The 16,169-nt window shown below is 38.0% G+C and overlaps 1 protein-coding gene across 2 annotated transcripts; it reads right to left on the bottom strand.

Moving 5' to 3' along the window:
* Nucleotides 1-1,710: 1,710 nt before the first annotated feature.
* On the bottom strand, nt 1,711-7,539 carry LOC129266465 (protein Flattop homolog). Of its 2 annotated transcripts, XR_010294381.1 has the most exons (5): nt 7,376-7,519; nt 6,530-6,592; nt 4,460-4,723; nt 3,172-3,681; nt 1,711-3,026 (listed from the first exon to the last, which is right to left on the bottom strand). XR_010294381.1 is itself a non-coding variant. In XM_054904320.2 (4 exons), exons 1-4 carry the CDS (start codon nt 7,400-7,402, stop codon nt 3,613-3,615), a joined length of 423 nt encoding a protein of 140 aa, XP_054760295.2. In that variant the 5' UTR covers nt 7,403-7,539; the 3' UTR covers nt 1,711-3,612. The 2 variants fall into 2 exon arrangements, 1 of the variants encoding a protein (XP_054760295.2); XM_054904320.2 differs by having other exon boundaries at nt 1,711-3,681; nt 7,376-7,539.
* Nucleotides 7,540-16,169: the final 8,630 nt, after the last annotated feature.

Raw genomic sequence — 16,169 nt, 5'->3', positions numbered from 1 at the left:
TTGGTACTCATGCTTTTGTGATGGGAAAAATCCAAACGTTTTTTCTTTCTTTCTATAGTTGCAATTATAAAAGAAACTTAAAAATCCCCCCCCCCCCCCCCCCGGCCGGCCCCTTCTCCCTCTCTCGCTCTCTTAACTTCGGGGCGTCAATAATTTTCAGTTTTCCATATTGTCATTCTTAGAAAATTATTTCATAAGAAATTAAAAACTTTATCAGGTCGGAGCCACACAAACACATATTAGTGAAACGTCTCAAAAGAACTGAAGAAGAAGAAGAATAGGGGAGATCGAGGACGAGAAGAAAATGTCTATATAGTTCCTAAAATCGAATGAAAAAAAGCTTTCTTCTTACTTCATAAAAATATGAGGCTTAAGCCTTTATATGTGTGTTTAGTTTTTCTCAATATTGAAAAAATAATGTTTTGTCGTATTAAGTAGGCCTTAAGGGGAAATATTTCATAAACATGAACGACTATATCGGGGCCAATATGATGATTAATTTTTTTAGTACAACTGGGTCAAGCATCTTAGATAAGAGTTCGGGCGTCTAATATATATATATATCTATATATAAAGTTTGATGTTGCGAAAATACCCTAAAATAAAAATTTTTCTCAAAATGTTTATGGAAAAAAAAAAATTGACGGTCGTTACGCTTTTGCCAGAATGATACATGATATAACATTGAGAATATTCATTAAAATCTGGTGGAAAAGGGCAAAGTCAATTTCAGTTAAGAATTGTTGCACAGAAACAATTCTGTATGACATGGCTAGAGCTGGTGGTACAATTTCCCCTTTTTTCAATAATTTCACTGTATCAGTGGCGGATCCAGGGGGGGGGGCACATGCCGGCCCTTGCCCCTTTTGAGAGGCACAATTAAAATTTGTAATGTAAAAATACCGTTAAAACAGAAGTGTGCTCCCCCTTTTGTAAGTGAAGACCTTTTTTTTTTGCTGGTCAATTTTTTTTCGTGGACGAAATCCCTTTAATTTTTTGTGAAAACCTTTTTTTTTTTGCTTGTCAAATGTGCCCCCCCCCCCTTCGAAAAATCCTGGATCCGCCCCTATACGGTATTATCTATTATGTAGGATTACTCACCTACTTATGTAAGATGATTTCTATTTGAATTATATATTTTATATTATAATTTGTCTACAAAATGCACCATATTTTGTATATATATCTTTATGATAATTATCATTGATGTTTTTTAATATAATTATAATGATTTGTATCGTAAATATTTGTTATAAATATATGAAAATGATTTGTATCAATATTTATGTCATTTCTGTTGGAAATAAATCTGATCTGATTATAATTGGTGCAAATAGTTTGTTACAAAGATATGACACAAGCATACAAAAGGATTTCATATATCGTTAATATCTAAGAAAAGGAGAGTGGGGGCATGATATCACAGACCAGCTAGGTGCCAAGATTTGTGATGTTTCATTGGAACAGTGCAAAACTAAACATACATAGCATTTCATGAAGTGTTTTTATCAATGAATACTCCTCCAGCAAATCTACTCTCAGCCAATCAGAGGCATTCATTTCAGTAGCTTATAATGGGTGAATGAGTAAACATGAATGGCAAACTACTGCAGGAAACACTAATTGGAAAGTTTGCAACAAATAATGGGGTTGGCCAGTTTCATAAACCTATGTTACGATCAATGAAATAAGAATAAGTGTTCAGAATAATCAATTTCAGATTTTTTAATATTTAATTTACACCATTTATATATTTACAATCTAATATACAGTTACAATATCCAAAGAAGAAATAAGTCGAATATTACAATTGCAGAAAGCATGTTAGAATAGAAACAAATGATTCATATATTAATGACAATTCATAACTTACATGATTTAATTTTTTTTACACATAACTCGGTGTTCTTTGTACCGGTATATATTGTATGAGACAATGTCTTATATTATGCACAATAGACCAACAATTTTTTCGTCATTTATTTCTCTACACAATATTTATACCAAATGCTTTAATATTTGAAGGAAGAAAGGATACCATACTTTCAACCATTTGCATTTATCACTAAAATTATGTTGCCATCATAGTTTACATCAAATTTTACAATAGCTGGCTCTTAGTTAGAGTTGCATGGGCAAACAGATGGCATCATAATTTCAAAATGAAATAAATGATTCCACAACCTTGGACAAACCGATAATTTATAGGTTATTATGCATGATTACGTGGGGTGCAAATTTTCTTCTGAAATCAACACTAGAAAAACATTCAAAAAGCACATTATTCTTAGAAAATATCTGTCAAGAAAAAAATTGATATGCAAATAATTTTTCCACTAAAAACTACTATGAAAAATTGTGAAATGTTACAGTGACCCAAATGCACAAAATCGATTTGAATTCCTTTTGGAGATTTACGCATACTCTCAGGCCCGTACCACAAAGCTTAGCAATCATCATACAACATATTTTTACAATTGATTGCATTGACTACAATGTAGAATTAATCATGAAAATCAAGTTTATGATTAATCGCTATCCTTTGTGTTACGCGATCCAGATCAAATTACATATTTTCTTCAGATCTTCACATGGACATTGACCAATTAATTGCAAAGAAAACTAGGAACGGTTTAAATTCCCACTATATGGTTCAAAATTTCCTTTGTGAACTAGGGCAAATGTGCCTGTTTTGACAGCAAAATAATCATCTTTTCCAAACACTTTATATAATCCATCTTCAAGTATTAATAAGTAAGGATTTTAAAAAATCAGATGATTCATTTACCACACCACTTAAAGGAAATTGATAACTCTAGAGAGAAAGGGAGAGAGAAGGGGACAGAGCTTTCAAGAAAACTATCCTTGACCGTCTTTATCATGAAAATTAAAAACTGCCAATGACAAATACAAGTATCACATAAAATAATTGACACTGTGATACTGATATTATAAACCAGGTATTGATTTGGTTATGAATATCTGATTCTTAGAACTTTAAAGTACATGATTTATTTGTATGCCACCTGGGGTCCGTTGCAGAAAGAGTTGCAATCAATCGCAACTCTAAAATCATGTGCAACTTGATTTTCAACCAATCAACAGCGCGCATTTGGGACTTGCGATTGATTTTTTTACTTGCGTTTAAACGCAACTCTTTCTGCAACGGACCCCTGGGCCAAGAAACCTGAAGGATAAATCACTCTTACAGATGAGATCAATTACTGGTCAATGGAAGTAATTCAGGAAATTGAGATTCATAATTGATTGTAAGATTGATTGTTTCTCTTTGTGTAACATGCACCATGCAATACCTAAAATATCCATCCTTGCTATTACATTAATTTCAGTCCGCAACACGACCACCATATAGCATGCTTGTCTCTTTAACATATTCAGAGCATCTTTGACTTTCTCTGCTTGGCAGTGTCAATCAAAATGAGGTATAAATCACATTCGCGTCTCTATGGTAACTGTTTAAGAAGAATTTGGCATTATTCGCAAATCTACATTTACAAAACAGAAGAAAATCCTTTCACTTCACATGATAACCATCAGAGAATGGAGATACAATATATTGATGAGGATCATGGCAAAGTAGTGATTATATTTCTATGATGCTAGCGCTTCTGGGCTTGGGTTATACGGTCTATCTTCTTCTGCAGCTTTAGTAACTTGTGGCTGTAAAAATGTAAAGAGAAACATAAAATATTAATCACTGAGACCCGTATTCTAAAGTTGGGTTTAACTTAATGAACTCAGGTTTAAAGTTGTGGTTTAAGTATGGATAGCCAATTGTTACATAAATCACTACTGGTAGAGATATCATACAGCTCATTCGGCTCTAAAATCATTCATAATTGTCTAGGAAGTATTTAAATAGATGATTGTCTTCACCATCGAAGGATCAGGAAAGAGCACAGTAAACATAAGAAACGTACAACTTAATAAAAATTTTGACACTTTTGGCTTCCCATAATTTTAGCACAGAGTTAGACCATGGTCTAAGTTAAACCTGACTTCAGAATACGGGCCCTTGAGTGCTAAATTGTTTGTAAATATGCATGTCAAATGGCTATGACTAGTAATGGGGGGGGGGGGAACATCATATAACTGCTTTCAAATATCAATAAAGGTGGCAGTGCCATGGTCGTGTGGTCTAAGGCATCGGACTCCGCATGAAAAGTCCTGGGTTAATTCCCAGCATGGGGCTTATTGTTTTAAGAAAAGAGAAACAAAATGAACTTAAATAAGTCCACACCTAAAATATGATTCAAGCATTGATTTTGTTTCTTGTAAGACATGAGAAACAAACTGGAAAAAATAAGCCACCACCTCAAACATGATTCAAGCATGTATAGCTGTTTAGAATGCATTCTGTTTTTAAAAAGAAATGAGAAATAAACTTAAACTAAATTAGCTAGCCACCGCCTAAAATATAATTCAAGCTTTATTATACCATAGGTTCAAGTGACAGAGTCTTGTCCGGTGAAACCGCTTGTCTCATATATTCATTGTGCTCCGCTCTTGTCTTCTTGATATTCTCAACGGCTGGATCACCTCTAGCCATGTAGGTAGTCACATTGCCGGGAATCTTCTTTGGCATATCCCACGTCCCGACGAAATTACCCCAAGGGGAATCTTCAGATCGTGGTACGCCTGGTTTTAGATGGCCGCGGTCAGTGGCTATGATTTGGGTAAAGCCCTCATAGGATGAAGGTCTCTGTCAAGGCAAAAGGAGTAGAGAACATTAATCTGGAGAATTAATTAATAATTTGGTTAGTTCTAAGGCACTTAAAGGGGAAGTTCACACTGAAAAAAGTTTATTGTAAAAATAGTAGAGCAAAATATTACAATTTGTTAAGTTTTGAGGTAAATCCACTAAAGATACAAAAATTTCTTAGAATTTAATTTTTTTATTGTGACATCGTTAATGAGAGCAGCTTCCCTTGTTCCGTGAATTAAAAAAATCTTCTCAGAAAAAAAATCAAAATGGGGTTTATTTGTACCTTCAGTACATCAATAGACAAATTATCTCACTACTATTTCTGAAGGAATGAAATTTGTAATCATCATGAAATTTATGCATTTTTAGTCTACAAAACACATATGTCTTTGTACACTTTCAAATTAGCATTCAACCAAATATCATTTCAGAACTTTCTTATTTTATTTTTAATTCTTTAGTCTCCTCCTCCTTCTTCCTCTTCTTCTTTTTCCTTTATCTTTGATTTCTTCCTCTCAATCTTTCCTCATGTTTCTCCCTTCTTTTTCTCTCCTTTTATTCTCTGAGTTATTTGACTCCTTTCACTGCTGAAGTGTATAAATATGTGAGGAACATTAACCCATACATAAAGTTACAACTGACATCGCAAACAATATGAACATAACCAGCTTTAATTGGGATTATTACATCATTTTTTCCCCATTACATTAGGAGTGGGCTATACAGGGGTCAAAATACTTTTTTTTGTCAATTTAATATGCCAACAGTTTTTATCTATTCCTTGTAATGTATCTCAACATGACACTATAGTTTATATATATATCTACCTGTAGACCTTGCCATGGTGGCCAATGCATGGACATACATGTATGCAGTGCAGTATGTACAATACATTGTATACTGTATGGCCCCTATAGATGGATAAACAACATTTTTTATTTAATAAGATATATTTCAAAAATATCCGTAGATCTAACCCAAAGTAGAGGAATAAGAGCAATATAGCTATATGAAACTACTTGCTATTGTGGAACTCGTATTGTCCAATATCCAAGAACCACAAGACGATGAAACCTAATTTTTTGCTGAAAATGGGTCTAAAAATGTGTAAAATTAGGTAAAATAACCCTTTAACTCTACAAATAATGGTTTTTAAGTACTAATTTCAGGTAAAACATATTGTCTGCCCCCCAAAACATATGAATAGACACCAAAACCAGAAAAAAAGACCACCAAATAAAGAAGTTGTGGCCAAAACTGTAATTTTGGGGGGTTTGGCGGCCATTTTGGATTTTGGCCCGGCACACATTATTCTCGGACCCGAGACAAAAAATATTATCATTTCATGTTGAGATAAGGTAAAAGGAATACAAAAAAACTTTTGGCACAGTAAAACCCCAAATCATCCATTTATAGCCCACTCCTAATTACATTGACTTTGAAATGTGTAAAGATTTTCTTTTTTACTTTCGAGTTTCTACCATAATAGGCCTATAAGTATAATGAAGACCTAAGTTGGTTCACAGACAAGCTATAGTGCTTCTGCCTGGCACCAATGAAAACAACTAAGGAAAAATCGAAACTCCATTTTGTAAGAAAAGTGACTCGCTTCAAAATGCCCGAGCCCTGTTTTCTTTTTCAGGGAGCACTTTAATAACAGATTTAAAATGTTTTCCTTAGTTGCTTGTGAATTATTCTGAAGAAATCAATCTAGGCTACTTCTCTGCCCCCTAAAACACCCAGTGATAAACACTTCCTTTGCGGTAAATTCTTCTCCTTGCATTCTTAGAAGAAAAAACTTACCTCTTTGTACGTTTTAGGGATTTGAAAGTTCTGCAGTCTTCTGCTGTCAAATGCTTGTTCATACTGTTGAAAGAAAGAAAAAATAAGATAAAGGGGGATAGAAATGGGGTAGTGTGCATTGGGGGCGGAAGCTGAACAATTTAGGGGGGGACCACCAAAATTTTTTGACAAGCAAAAAAAAAAAGGTTATATATCAACCAAAATTTTTTGACAAGCAAAAAAAAATAATTTAGGGGGGGACACGTCCCCCCCATCCCCCCACTTCCGCCGCCTACGGTAGTGTGGCTATAAATGGAACTGAAACTCTCAATATTGGTATAAATTATTAATTATAATGCACTAGCTGCTTACAATACACCCATACACTATTGTTAGTGCATTCATCAGAGAGATTCAAAATAAATTACATGTAACAATGATTATTTTTATAACAATAACAACATGAAATGATTGAATGTCATTGATTAACAACCAATTCTGAAATTAATTTTAGACTTTTCCAAAGGCAAAGTTACTACAATTTTCCATCAGCTGGCAATGATAATTTAGCAGATACATGTCTTCATTAAATTCAGCTAATTGTTAAAATAGTCCTGTGCTATTCTGCTTGCCAGTAGAATTAGTATACATGGTCAGGGGCAGTGCGATTCACAGCGAAACTCCGCCGCCGTAGCTCCGGGAGAGGGTAGTCAATGGTGCCACTGCCACAGTGCCAGCATGGCACTGCCACTGCATGGGCTTGCCGAGCTGAGCTGAGCCTGAGTGAGAAGAAGTGTACGAGTGGAAGATTTCGGAATGTACAAAAATAAATCATACGGTTAAAAGATTCAATTCATAAAGGCCTACCTGGTTTGCACTAAAGTGAGAAGACATGATGATGAGACAGTCCCTGTGTGTCAAAAAAGTGAAAATTTGGGGGCCTTCCTTATTTAAGTGGAGTTGGACGAGAGCGCGGTAGCATTGATGAAAAGGTAAACAAAGATCATTTGTGTTGTGGGTTACTATACCAACAACATGCAGCACCAATATATGGGACGCCGTATGATCCTAGAGTTATGACAAAAAAACTTATTTCTTTAGTTTATTTATTCATTTTTATATATTCATTTATTGTTTCATCTATTTTTTCATGTATCTATTTATTTATATATCTATCTATTCATTTATTTATATGTTTGCTCAATTACTTGTTTATTCATTTATTTATTCTGAAGAAATCGTTCCCAGGCCTGTACGTCCCATAGCGGACAAGTCCTGGATCCATTCCTGATTGAGTATGGGCAACATTTTGCGGTCGAGCCAAACACAGACACAAATACAGTGATGGGGGGGGGGGGCTTGGGACGAACGCTTGCTCCCCCCCCCCCCAAAAAAAAAAAAATAAATAAATAAATAGATACAAAATCACGACCAAGAAAAACAAAAGAGAAAGGACAAAAGAGAAGGGAAAAATACGATATCACTTTCTGAATATTTCGAAAAAAAGTATCACAAAATTGGATTTTAAATAAAATTGTCAAAATCTTTGCTCGGTCGCTTCGCTCGTTAACAAATTTTAAGAATTTTACCTGATACGCCATGTGTAGCCGCTTAATTTTTTGGTATACATTACGCCATTGGAGCCAGTGAGACATTTCATTCACCCATTCACAATTCAATACGTCCGATTGACTATATGATCATGATAATAAAACATAATGAAATCAATATCCAAATGAATTAAACATAAGGGGCTGCGGAAGCGGGGGGGGGGGCTGGGGTGCTTCATCCCCCACTTTTTCCAAAACCGTGTACAAAAACGTAAAAATGACCATATGATTGTGATTTTTTGCATGGTCAGCCCCCCCCCCCCCCCCCCCACTTTGAAAACCGTTCCGCGGCCCCTGCTTTGCGCCTTGCTCGAAGTGGGTTTTCATAGGGTGTCTACAAAATGAAGACCTAAGACCCAAGACCCATATATCACAAAAAAAACTACAAAACTAAGACCTAACCAACTAAAACTAACTCCCTGTGTAATCCCTGGTAATTCTTGTTGTTGTTGTTGTTATATTGGGTTCTATAAGGCACGCACATTTAGATATGAATATTTACGCCCATGATTAATTTGTCTATTTTGTCAATTTTGATTAATTTGTCTTGCTCATTGTTATGCAGCCTATAGTCTGTGATCCAGTTACTGTACAGACTCGGCTTCATCCAATGGGTATTACACAGCAGGGGCCGCGGAACGGTTGTCAAAGTGGGGGGGGGGGGGGCTGAGCCAAAAGTGGGGGGGGCTGACCATGCTAAAAAACACAATCATATGGTCATTTTTACATTTTTGTACACGGTTTTGGAAAAAAAGTGGGGGGCTGAAGCCCCCCCCCCAGCCCCCCCCCCCCCCCCGTTCCGCGGCCCCTGCACAGTGTCTCAGTTTTGTAGTTGGTTAATTAGGTCTTAGTTTTGCAGTTTTGTCTCGAGTACATATAGTATTTTATTATATGAGAAGTGAAATATTCTAATTTTCTTCTCATTGTCAAGTGAAACAACGATTAATTTCTCCCTAAACAATATGGAACCAGCATTTTATAGTGTAGTGACTTGACTATATCTTTTTATATATCTACATCTATATATTCTTTCCTTGTATATATTTTCATTTATATTTCAACATTCTGTATATGTATATAAATTCTTTCTTTTATTTCCAATTTCATATATTCTCACTTGTTCACGCCATGTGTATGTACTACAATACTGTACATTCACAGAGCAAGCCAACTCATTTTCTGTCCAAATCTACTTGGCAAACACATTCTTATATTGAGAAACAACCTTTCTTTTGTTCTTAGACTTGGAGCAAACATCCTTTCATTGTCCCTTGTTTATTGCAATGAACTTGCAGGTATACAACATCACTACAGAGATGCTTGCATGTTTGCTTTTCTCACAGTCTGCTTCTCTCTTCTTTGTTCTTTTCAACTGCGTTTTGCCTCCCTTTTTGGCGCTTATTTCTTTGTCTCATCTTTTCTGATGTTGGTAAAAACAACTTGTTTTCTCTACCACATCATGACTCTACTCTCTGCCTTCGTCCTGACCACTCATGCTGACCATCTCATCCAGCTGCTAGTGAGGATCGACTCAAATCTTGTGGAGGATCAACTTATACTTGTAGTGACTTGACTATATCTTTTTATATATCTACATCTATATATTCTTTCCCTGTATATATTTTCATTTATATTTCAACATTCTGTATATGTATATAAATTCTTTCTTTTATTTCCAATTTCATATATTCTCACTTGTTCACGCCATGTGTATGTACTACAATACTGTACATTCACAGAGCAAGCCAACTCATTTTCTGTCCAAATCTACTTGGCAAACACATTCTTATATTGAGAAACAACCTTTCTTTTGTTCCTAGACTTGGAGCAAACATCCTTTCATTGTTCCTTGTTTATTGCAATGAACTTGCAGGTATACAACATCATACAGAGATGCTTGCATGTTTGCTTTTCTCACAGTCTGCTTCTCTCTTCTTTGTTCTTCTCAACTGTGTTATGCCCCCTTTTTGGCGCTTATTTCTTTGTCTCATCTTTTCTGATGTTGGTAAAAACAACTTGTTTTCTCTACCACATCATCACTCTACTCTCTGCCTTCGTCCTGTCCACTCATGCTGACCATCTCATCCAGCTGCTAGTGAGGATTGAATCAAATCTTGTGGAGGATCAACTTATACTTAATTATTCCTCTGCATTTTCCAATCTTATTCCTTACCGTCACTTCCACTCCTTCGAAGTCTATATTCTCTGCATATTTAATGAGCTCATTACTTCGCGAGACATTTTGTGACATCTGTCCCTTTATCTACTGTATATGAAATTGTGAAGTGTATATATTTCTATTCACGGATTTGTGCAATTTATCTGAGATTCTGAGCGGCTGGATCCCATTCTATCTTCTGGCGAGCAAGAATTAAGGTAGGACCTAACTTTTATATAAATATTAGGAGATCGGCTTTGCCAATTTCCTAAACTGGTGACCCCGACGTCGAAGGACTCGATCAAGCGCCCACAATCAGTTTCGCGCAGCCCGCATCGCAGTGAACAGCATGCAGGTGCCCAGTGCTGGTATCACTGGAAATATGGGAGCAGTGCTCAAAAGTGCATTAGTCCTTGCTCTTTCTCAGCAAGACAGGCCCAGGGAAACGACCCCGCCAAGGAATAGCGGCGACTAACCCCCTTGGCAGCACCCAACCCAGTCGCCTTTTCTTTGTCAACGATAAGTACACAACTGGTACACGCTATCTCGTCGACACAGGTGCTGAGGTGAGCATTTTCCCTCATTCAAAATTGGGAAAACCGGCTAGGGTTGACGCGACAAATATCCAACTACAGGCTGTAAATCGATCACCAATCAAGACTTTCGGACAAAAGTCTTTCACACTTGATCTCGGTTTACGGCGTGTTTTCCGCTGGATATTTGTTGTGACAGACATACCTACGCCGATTTTGGGTGCCGATTTTCTTGACCTATTTGGACTGTTGGTGGATATCAAACACCGCCGATTGATAGACACCAAAACCACTCTTACAGTCCAGGGATGTGGTTCATATACTGGTACTATAAGCCCGATGTATGTTCAACATGACACATCGGAGCGATTTCACTCCATTCTCCGTCAGTATCCGGATATCACACGACCGGTTTACAAGCACTCAGAAGTGAAACATAATACCACGCATCACATCCCAACTCGAGGCCCGCCCGCGGCAGCGCGCCCTCGTCGTCTTGCTCCAGATCGTCAGAGAATTGCCCAGGCAGAGTTTGAGCACATGCTTGAACTTGGCATTATCCGACAATCTGAGAGCAACTGGTCAAGTCCATTGCACATGGTTCCCAAGAAGACGCCAGGGGACTGGCGGCCTTGTGGTGATTATCGTTTGCTCAACGCTCGCACAGTCCCGGATCGATACCCTATCCCACACTTGCAAGATTTCTCTTCAGCTCTTGCAGGTAAGACAATTTTTTCTAAAATTGATCTCGTTAGGGCATATCATCAGATCCCAGTCGAGCCTAGCGACATTCACAAGACTGCCGTGACCACTCCATTCGGCTTATTCGAATTTGTTCGAATGCCATTCGGCCTTAGGAATGCAGCGCAAACATTCCAGCGATTGATGGACACCGTCATTCACGGCCTCCCATTTGTCTATGTTTATCTGGATGATATACTGGTAGCCAGTTCCTCTAAGGATGAACATGTGACACATCTCCGTCAGCTTTTCGATCGCCTGCAGGAGTATGGCATCATCGTCAATCTCTCGAAATGTCAGTTTGGTGCTTCATCGCTATCTTTTCTCGGACATATGGTGGACAACACCGGAATCCGCCCTCTTAGCGACAAAGTGAAAATCATCCGTGATTTTCCCGCACCTACGTCACTCACCAAACTTCGAGAATTCCTGGGATTGATAAACTTCTACAGGCGATTCATATTCCTCGTTGTGCAGAGGTGCTGCAACAACTGACTGATCTGTTGAAAAACAGAACAAAAAAGAACATGCCAATTGATCTTGGAGAGAAAGAGCTTCTTGCTTTCAATCATGCTAAAGATCAATTGGCTAACTCTACTGTTCTTGTGCACCCTCGCACTGATGTTCCCTTGTGCCTACTAGTCGACGCTTCTGACGTAGGGGTTGGGGGAGCTATCCAACAACGAGTAAATGGAGTTTGGCAACCTCTGGCTTTCTTCTCTAAGAGGTTACAACCCGCTGAAACCAAATACAGCACATTCGGTAGGGAGTTGCTTGCAGCATACCTTGGTATCAAGCACTTCCGTCATCTCCTAATTGAAGGTAGGTCATTTACTATCTACACTGACCACAAACCTCTTACCCATGCACTCAAATCGAAACCGGATAGGCATTCGCCACGTGAAATCCGACAACTCGATTTCATTTCTCAGTTCACTTCTGATATACAGCACATTTCAGGTAAGGAGAACACAGCAGCAGACGCCCTCTCTCGTCTGTATATTGACAGAGTTGATTCTTCCTCAATCATAGACTTTGCGGCCATCGCAAAAGATCAGGAAGATGAAACTGAGGTGAAAGACTCCTCACTTCAACTCAAGTCAATTGCTCTCCCAGGTTCTACCACTACCATTCTGTGCGATATATCAACTGGTACTGCCAGGCCTTTGGTACCAGTCAAACATAGAAGAGCTATTTTTGATTCCCTTCATGGACTTTCTCATCCAGGAATCAGAGCTACTCAAAAGCTCATTACAGAGCGCTTTGTTTGGCCTAGCATCAACGCTGATGTCAGAAAATGGGCCAAAACATGCCTCGAATGTCAAAAGTGTAAAGTACATCGGCACACCAAAGCACCACTTGGTACTTTCACTTCACCTGATGCACGCTTCTCTCATGTGCACATTGATCTTGTTGGCCCGCTTCCTTCATCAGAGGGTAACAATTATCTTCTTACTTGTGTTGATCGCTACACCAGATGGCCAGAAGCTATCCCTATCCCAGACATCACTGCGGAGACGGTAGCGCGAGCATTTGTGGCCAGATGGGTAGCAGTGTTTGGCGCACCTACTACCATCACAACAGACAGAGGTAGGCAATTTGAGTCAGCACTTTTCCTTGCGCTCACCAACCTCCTCGGCACTAAACGCATCCGCACAACAGCATACCATCCTGCCGCAAATGGTTTAGTGGAGCGTTTTCATCGCCAACTTAAAGCCTCTCTCAAAGCTCATAACAAGGTCCGTTGGACTGAGTCACTCCCTTTAGTCTTGCTAGGTATACGCACAGCAATCAAGGCGGACATTGGATGCTCTGCAGCAGAACTAGTATTTGGGACTACAGTCACTCTACCTGCACAATTTGTAGCTCCTTCACAAATTGATTCTGCCGATGACCCATCTAACTATGCCCACAGACTAAAGAGAATGATGCGGGAAGTACATCCCACTCCTACTAGAAAACAGCAAACTCGAACGCAGGTACATCCTGAACTCCATTCTTCATCTCACATCTTTCTTAGAGATGATACTGTTACAAAGCCATTGCAGCCTCCATACAGAGGACCCTTCCGAGTCATCCGTCGCACTGACAAGTATTTTACCATTGATTATAATGGTAAACATGAAAATGTCAGTGTCGACAGACTGAAACCGGCTTTCATCGAGCAGGAGGCTACCACTCCATTTCATCATCAAGATCCACCTGACCAAGTTCATCAACAATCCAACTCCACGGACTTGGCAGGGGATCCTGATGACAAGCATATGCCTCCCGAAATTCGTAAGACCCGTTCTGGTCGCCATGTCAGGTTTCCTGCCAAGTACGTTCAATTTTTCGGAGATGGTTGAAACATTTCTCAAAATTCACTGATGTTTCCACTCCTTTTATTTTCTTGTTTTATATAGCCAAGTTCCCTTTTACTTTCCCTTGTCGATTTGTTACTACATTTCTATTCGGTACAAATCTAGGGGGGAGCTACTGTAGTGACTTGACTATATCTTTTTATATATCTACATCTATATATTCTTTCCTTGTATATATTTTCATTTATATTTCAACATTCTGTATATGTATATAAATTCTTTCTTTTATTTCCAATTTCATATATTCTCACTTGTTCACGCCATGTGTATGTACTACAATACTGTACATTCACAGAGCAAGCCAACTCATTTTCTGTCCAAATCTACTTGGCAAACACATTCTTATATTGAGAAACAACCTTTCTTTTGTTCTTAGACTTGGAGCAAACATCCTTTCATTGTCCCTTGTTTATTGCAATGAACTTGCAGCCCAGGACCAAAATCCAATTGAAACCAGTTGGATTTCCAACTGGTTTCAATTGGTTTCAATTGGTTTTAACTGGAATATAACAATTTCCAGTTGAAACCAATTGAAACCAGTTGGGCAACTGGAAATCCTAACTGGAACCAGTTGGGTAACTGGAAATCCTAACTGGAACCAGTTGGGTAGCTGGAAATGACTTCTAACTGGAAATGATTTCTAACTGGAACCAGTTGGGTAACTGGAAATCCTAACTGGAACCAGTTGGGTAACTGGAAATGACTTCCAACTGGAAATGATTTCTAACTGGAACCAGATGGGTAACTGGAAATCCTAACTGGAACCAGTTGGGTAACTGGAAATGACTTCTAACTGGAAACGATTTCTAACTGGAACCAGTTGTGTAACTGGAAATCCTAACTGGAACCAGTTGGGTAACTGGAAATGACTTCCAACTGGAAAGGATTTCTAACTGGAACCAGTTGGGTAACTGGAAATGACTTCTAACTGGAAATGACTTCTAACTGGAAATGATTTCTAACTGGAACCAGTTGGGTAACTGGAAATCCTAACTGGAACCAATTGGGTAACTGGAAATGACTTCCAACTGGAAATGATTTCTAATTGGAACCAATTGGGTAACTGGAGATGACTTCTAACTGGAAAGGTGATTAACTGGAAATTAATTCTAATTGGAACCTGTTGGGTAACTGCATGGAAATCCTAACTGGATCCAGTTGGGTAACTGGAAATGACTTCCAATTGGTTTCCAATTGGAAATTTTCCAGTTACCCAACTGGTTCCAATTGAAACCAGTTAATTTGCATATTATCTGCCAGTGTACACAGATTAATGTTTTATGTGATTCATCATCATTTAAAATGTATCTATTTAATTCTTTTCTAATTCAAGTATCATACTTGTTTCAGATAAGTGTTTAGAATGCTTAGCAGTGAAAACCATGTTCATAAATGTTATAGATTATAATTAAAACAGATTACAAGATAATTAGTACACCACTAACTGTTACCAAATTACATCAAATACAAATACATATATTTGAAGATCTTTCATATAAATATATATACATGAAGAAAGTCTATTTTATCAATGCCCTTTACATTGGTATTAATAAACATATAGCACTGCTTCTTTGTTGGCATGAGCAATAGTTAGTGCAAATTCTAATTAATTTGTCATTAATTAAGTCATTCCAACTGGAATTTCCAATTGGATCCAGTTGGAAACCAATTAGTTTCAACTGGATCCAGTTGAAACCAGTTGCCTCCAATTGGTTTCAACTGGAACCAATTGAAACCAGTTGCCTCCAATTGGATTCAACTGGTTTTAATAGGGAAATTGGAACAACTTGAACCAATTGTAACCAGTTGGCAACTGGTTGCTTAAATTGGTTTCATCTGGAACCAATTGAAACCAATTGCCAACTGGTTCCAGTTGCCCAATTGGTTTTAACTGGAACCAGTTGGCAACTGGTTTCAATTGGTTCCAGTTGTTCCAATTTCCCTATTGAAACCAGTTGGCCAACTGGTTTCAATTGGTTTTGCTCTAATTGGTTTCAACTGGATTTTGGTCCTGGGAGGTATACAACATCACTACAGAGATGCTTGCATGTTTGCTTTTCTCACAGTCTGCTTCTCTCTTCTTTGTTCTTTTCAACTGCGTTTTGCCTCCCTTTTTGGCGCTTATTTCTTTGTCTCATCTTTTCTGATGTTGGTAAAAACAACTTGTTTTCTCTACCACATCATGACTCTACTCTCTGCCTTCGTCCTGACCACTCATGCTGACCATCTCATCCAGCTGCTAGTGAGGATCGA

Source organism: Lytechinus pictus, chromosome 8, assembly GCF_037042905.1.
Source record: "Lytechinus pictus isolate F3 Inbred chromosome 8, Lp3.0, whole genome shotgun sequence".
Taxonomy (NCBI): domain Eukaryota; kingdom Metazoa; phylum Echinodermata; class Echinoidea; order Temnopleuroida; family Toxopneustidae; genus Lytechinus; species Lytechinus pictus.
The sequence above is the reverse complement of the archived record's forward strand: the minus strand, read 5'-3'. Positions and strand labels throughout refer to the sequence as shown.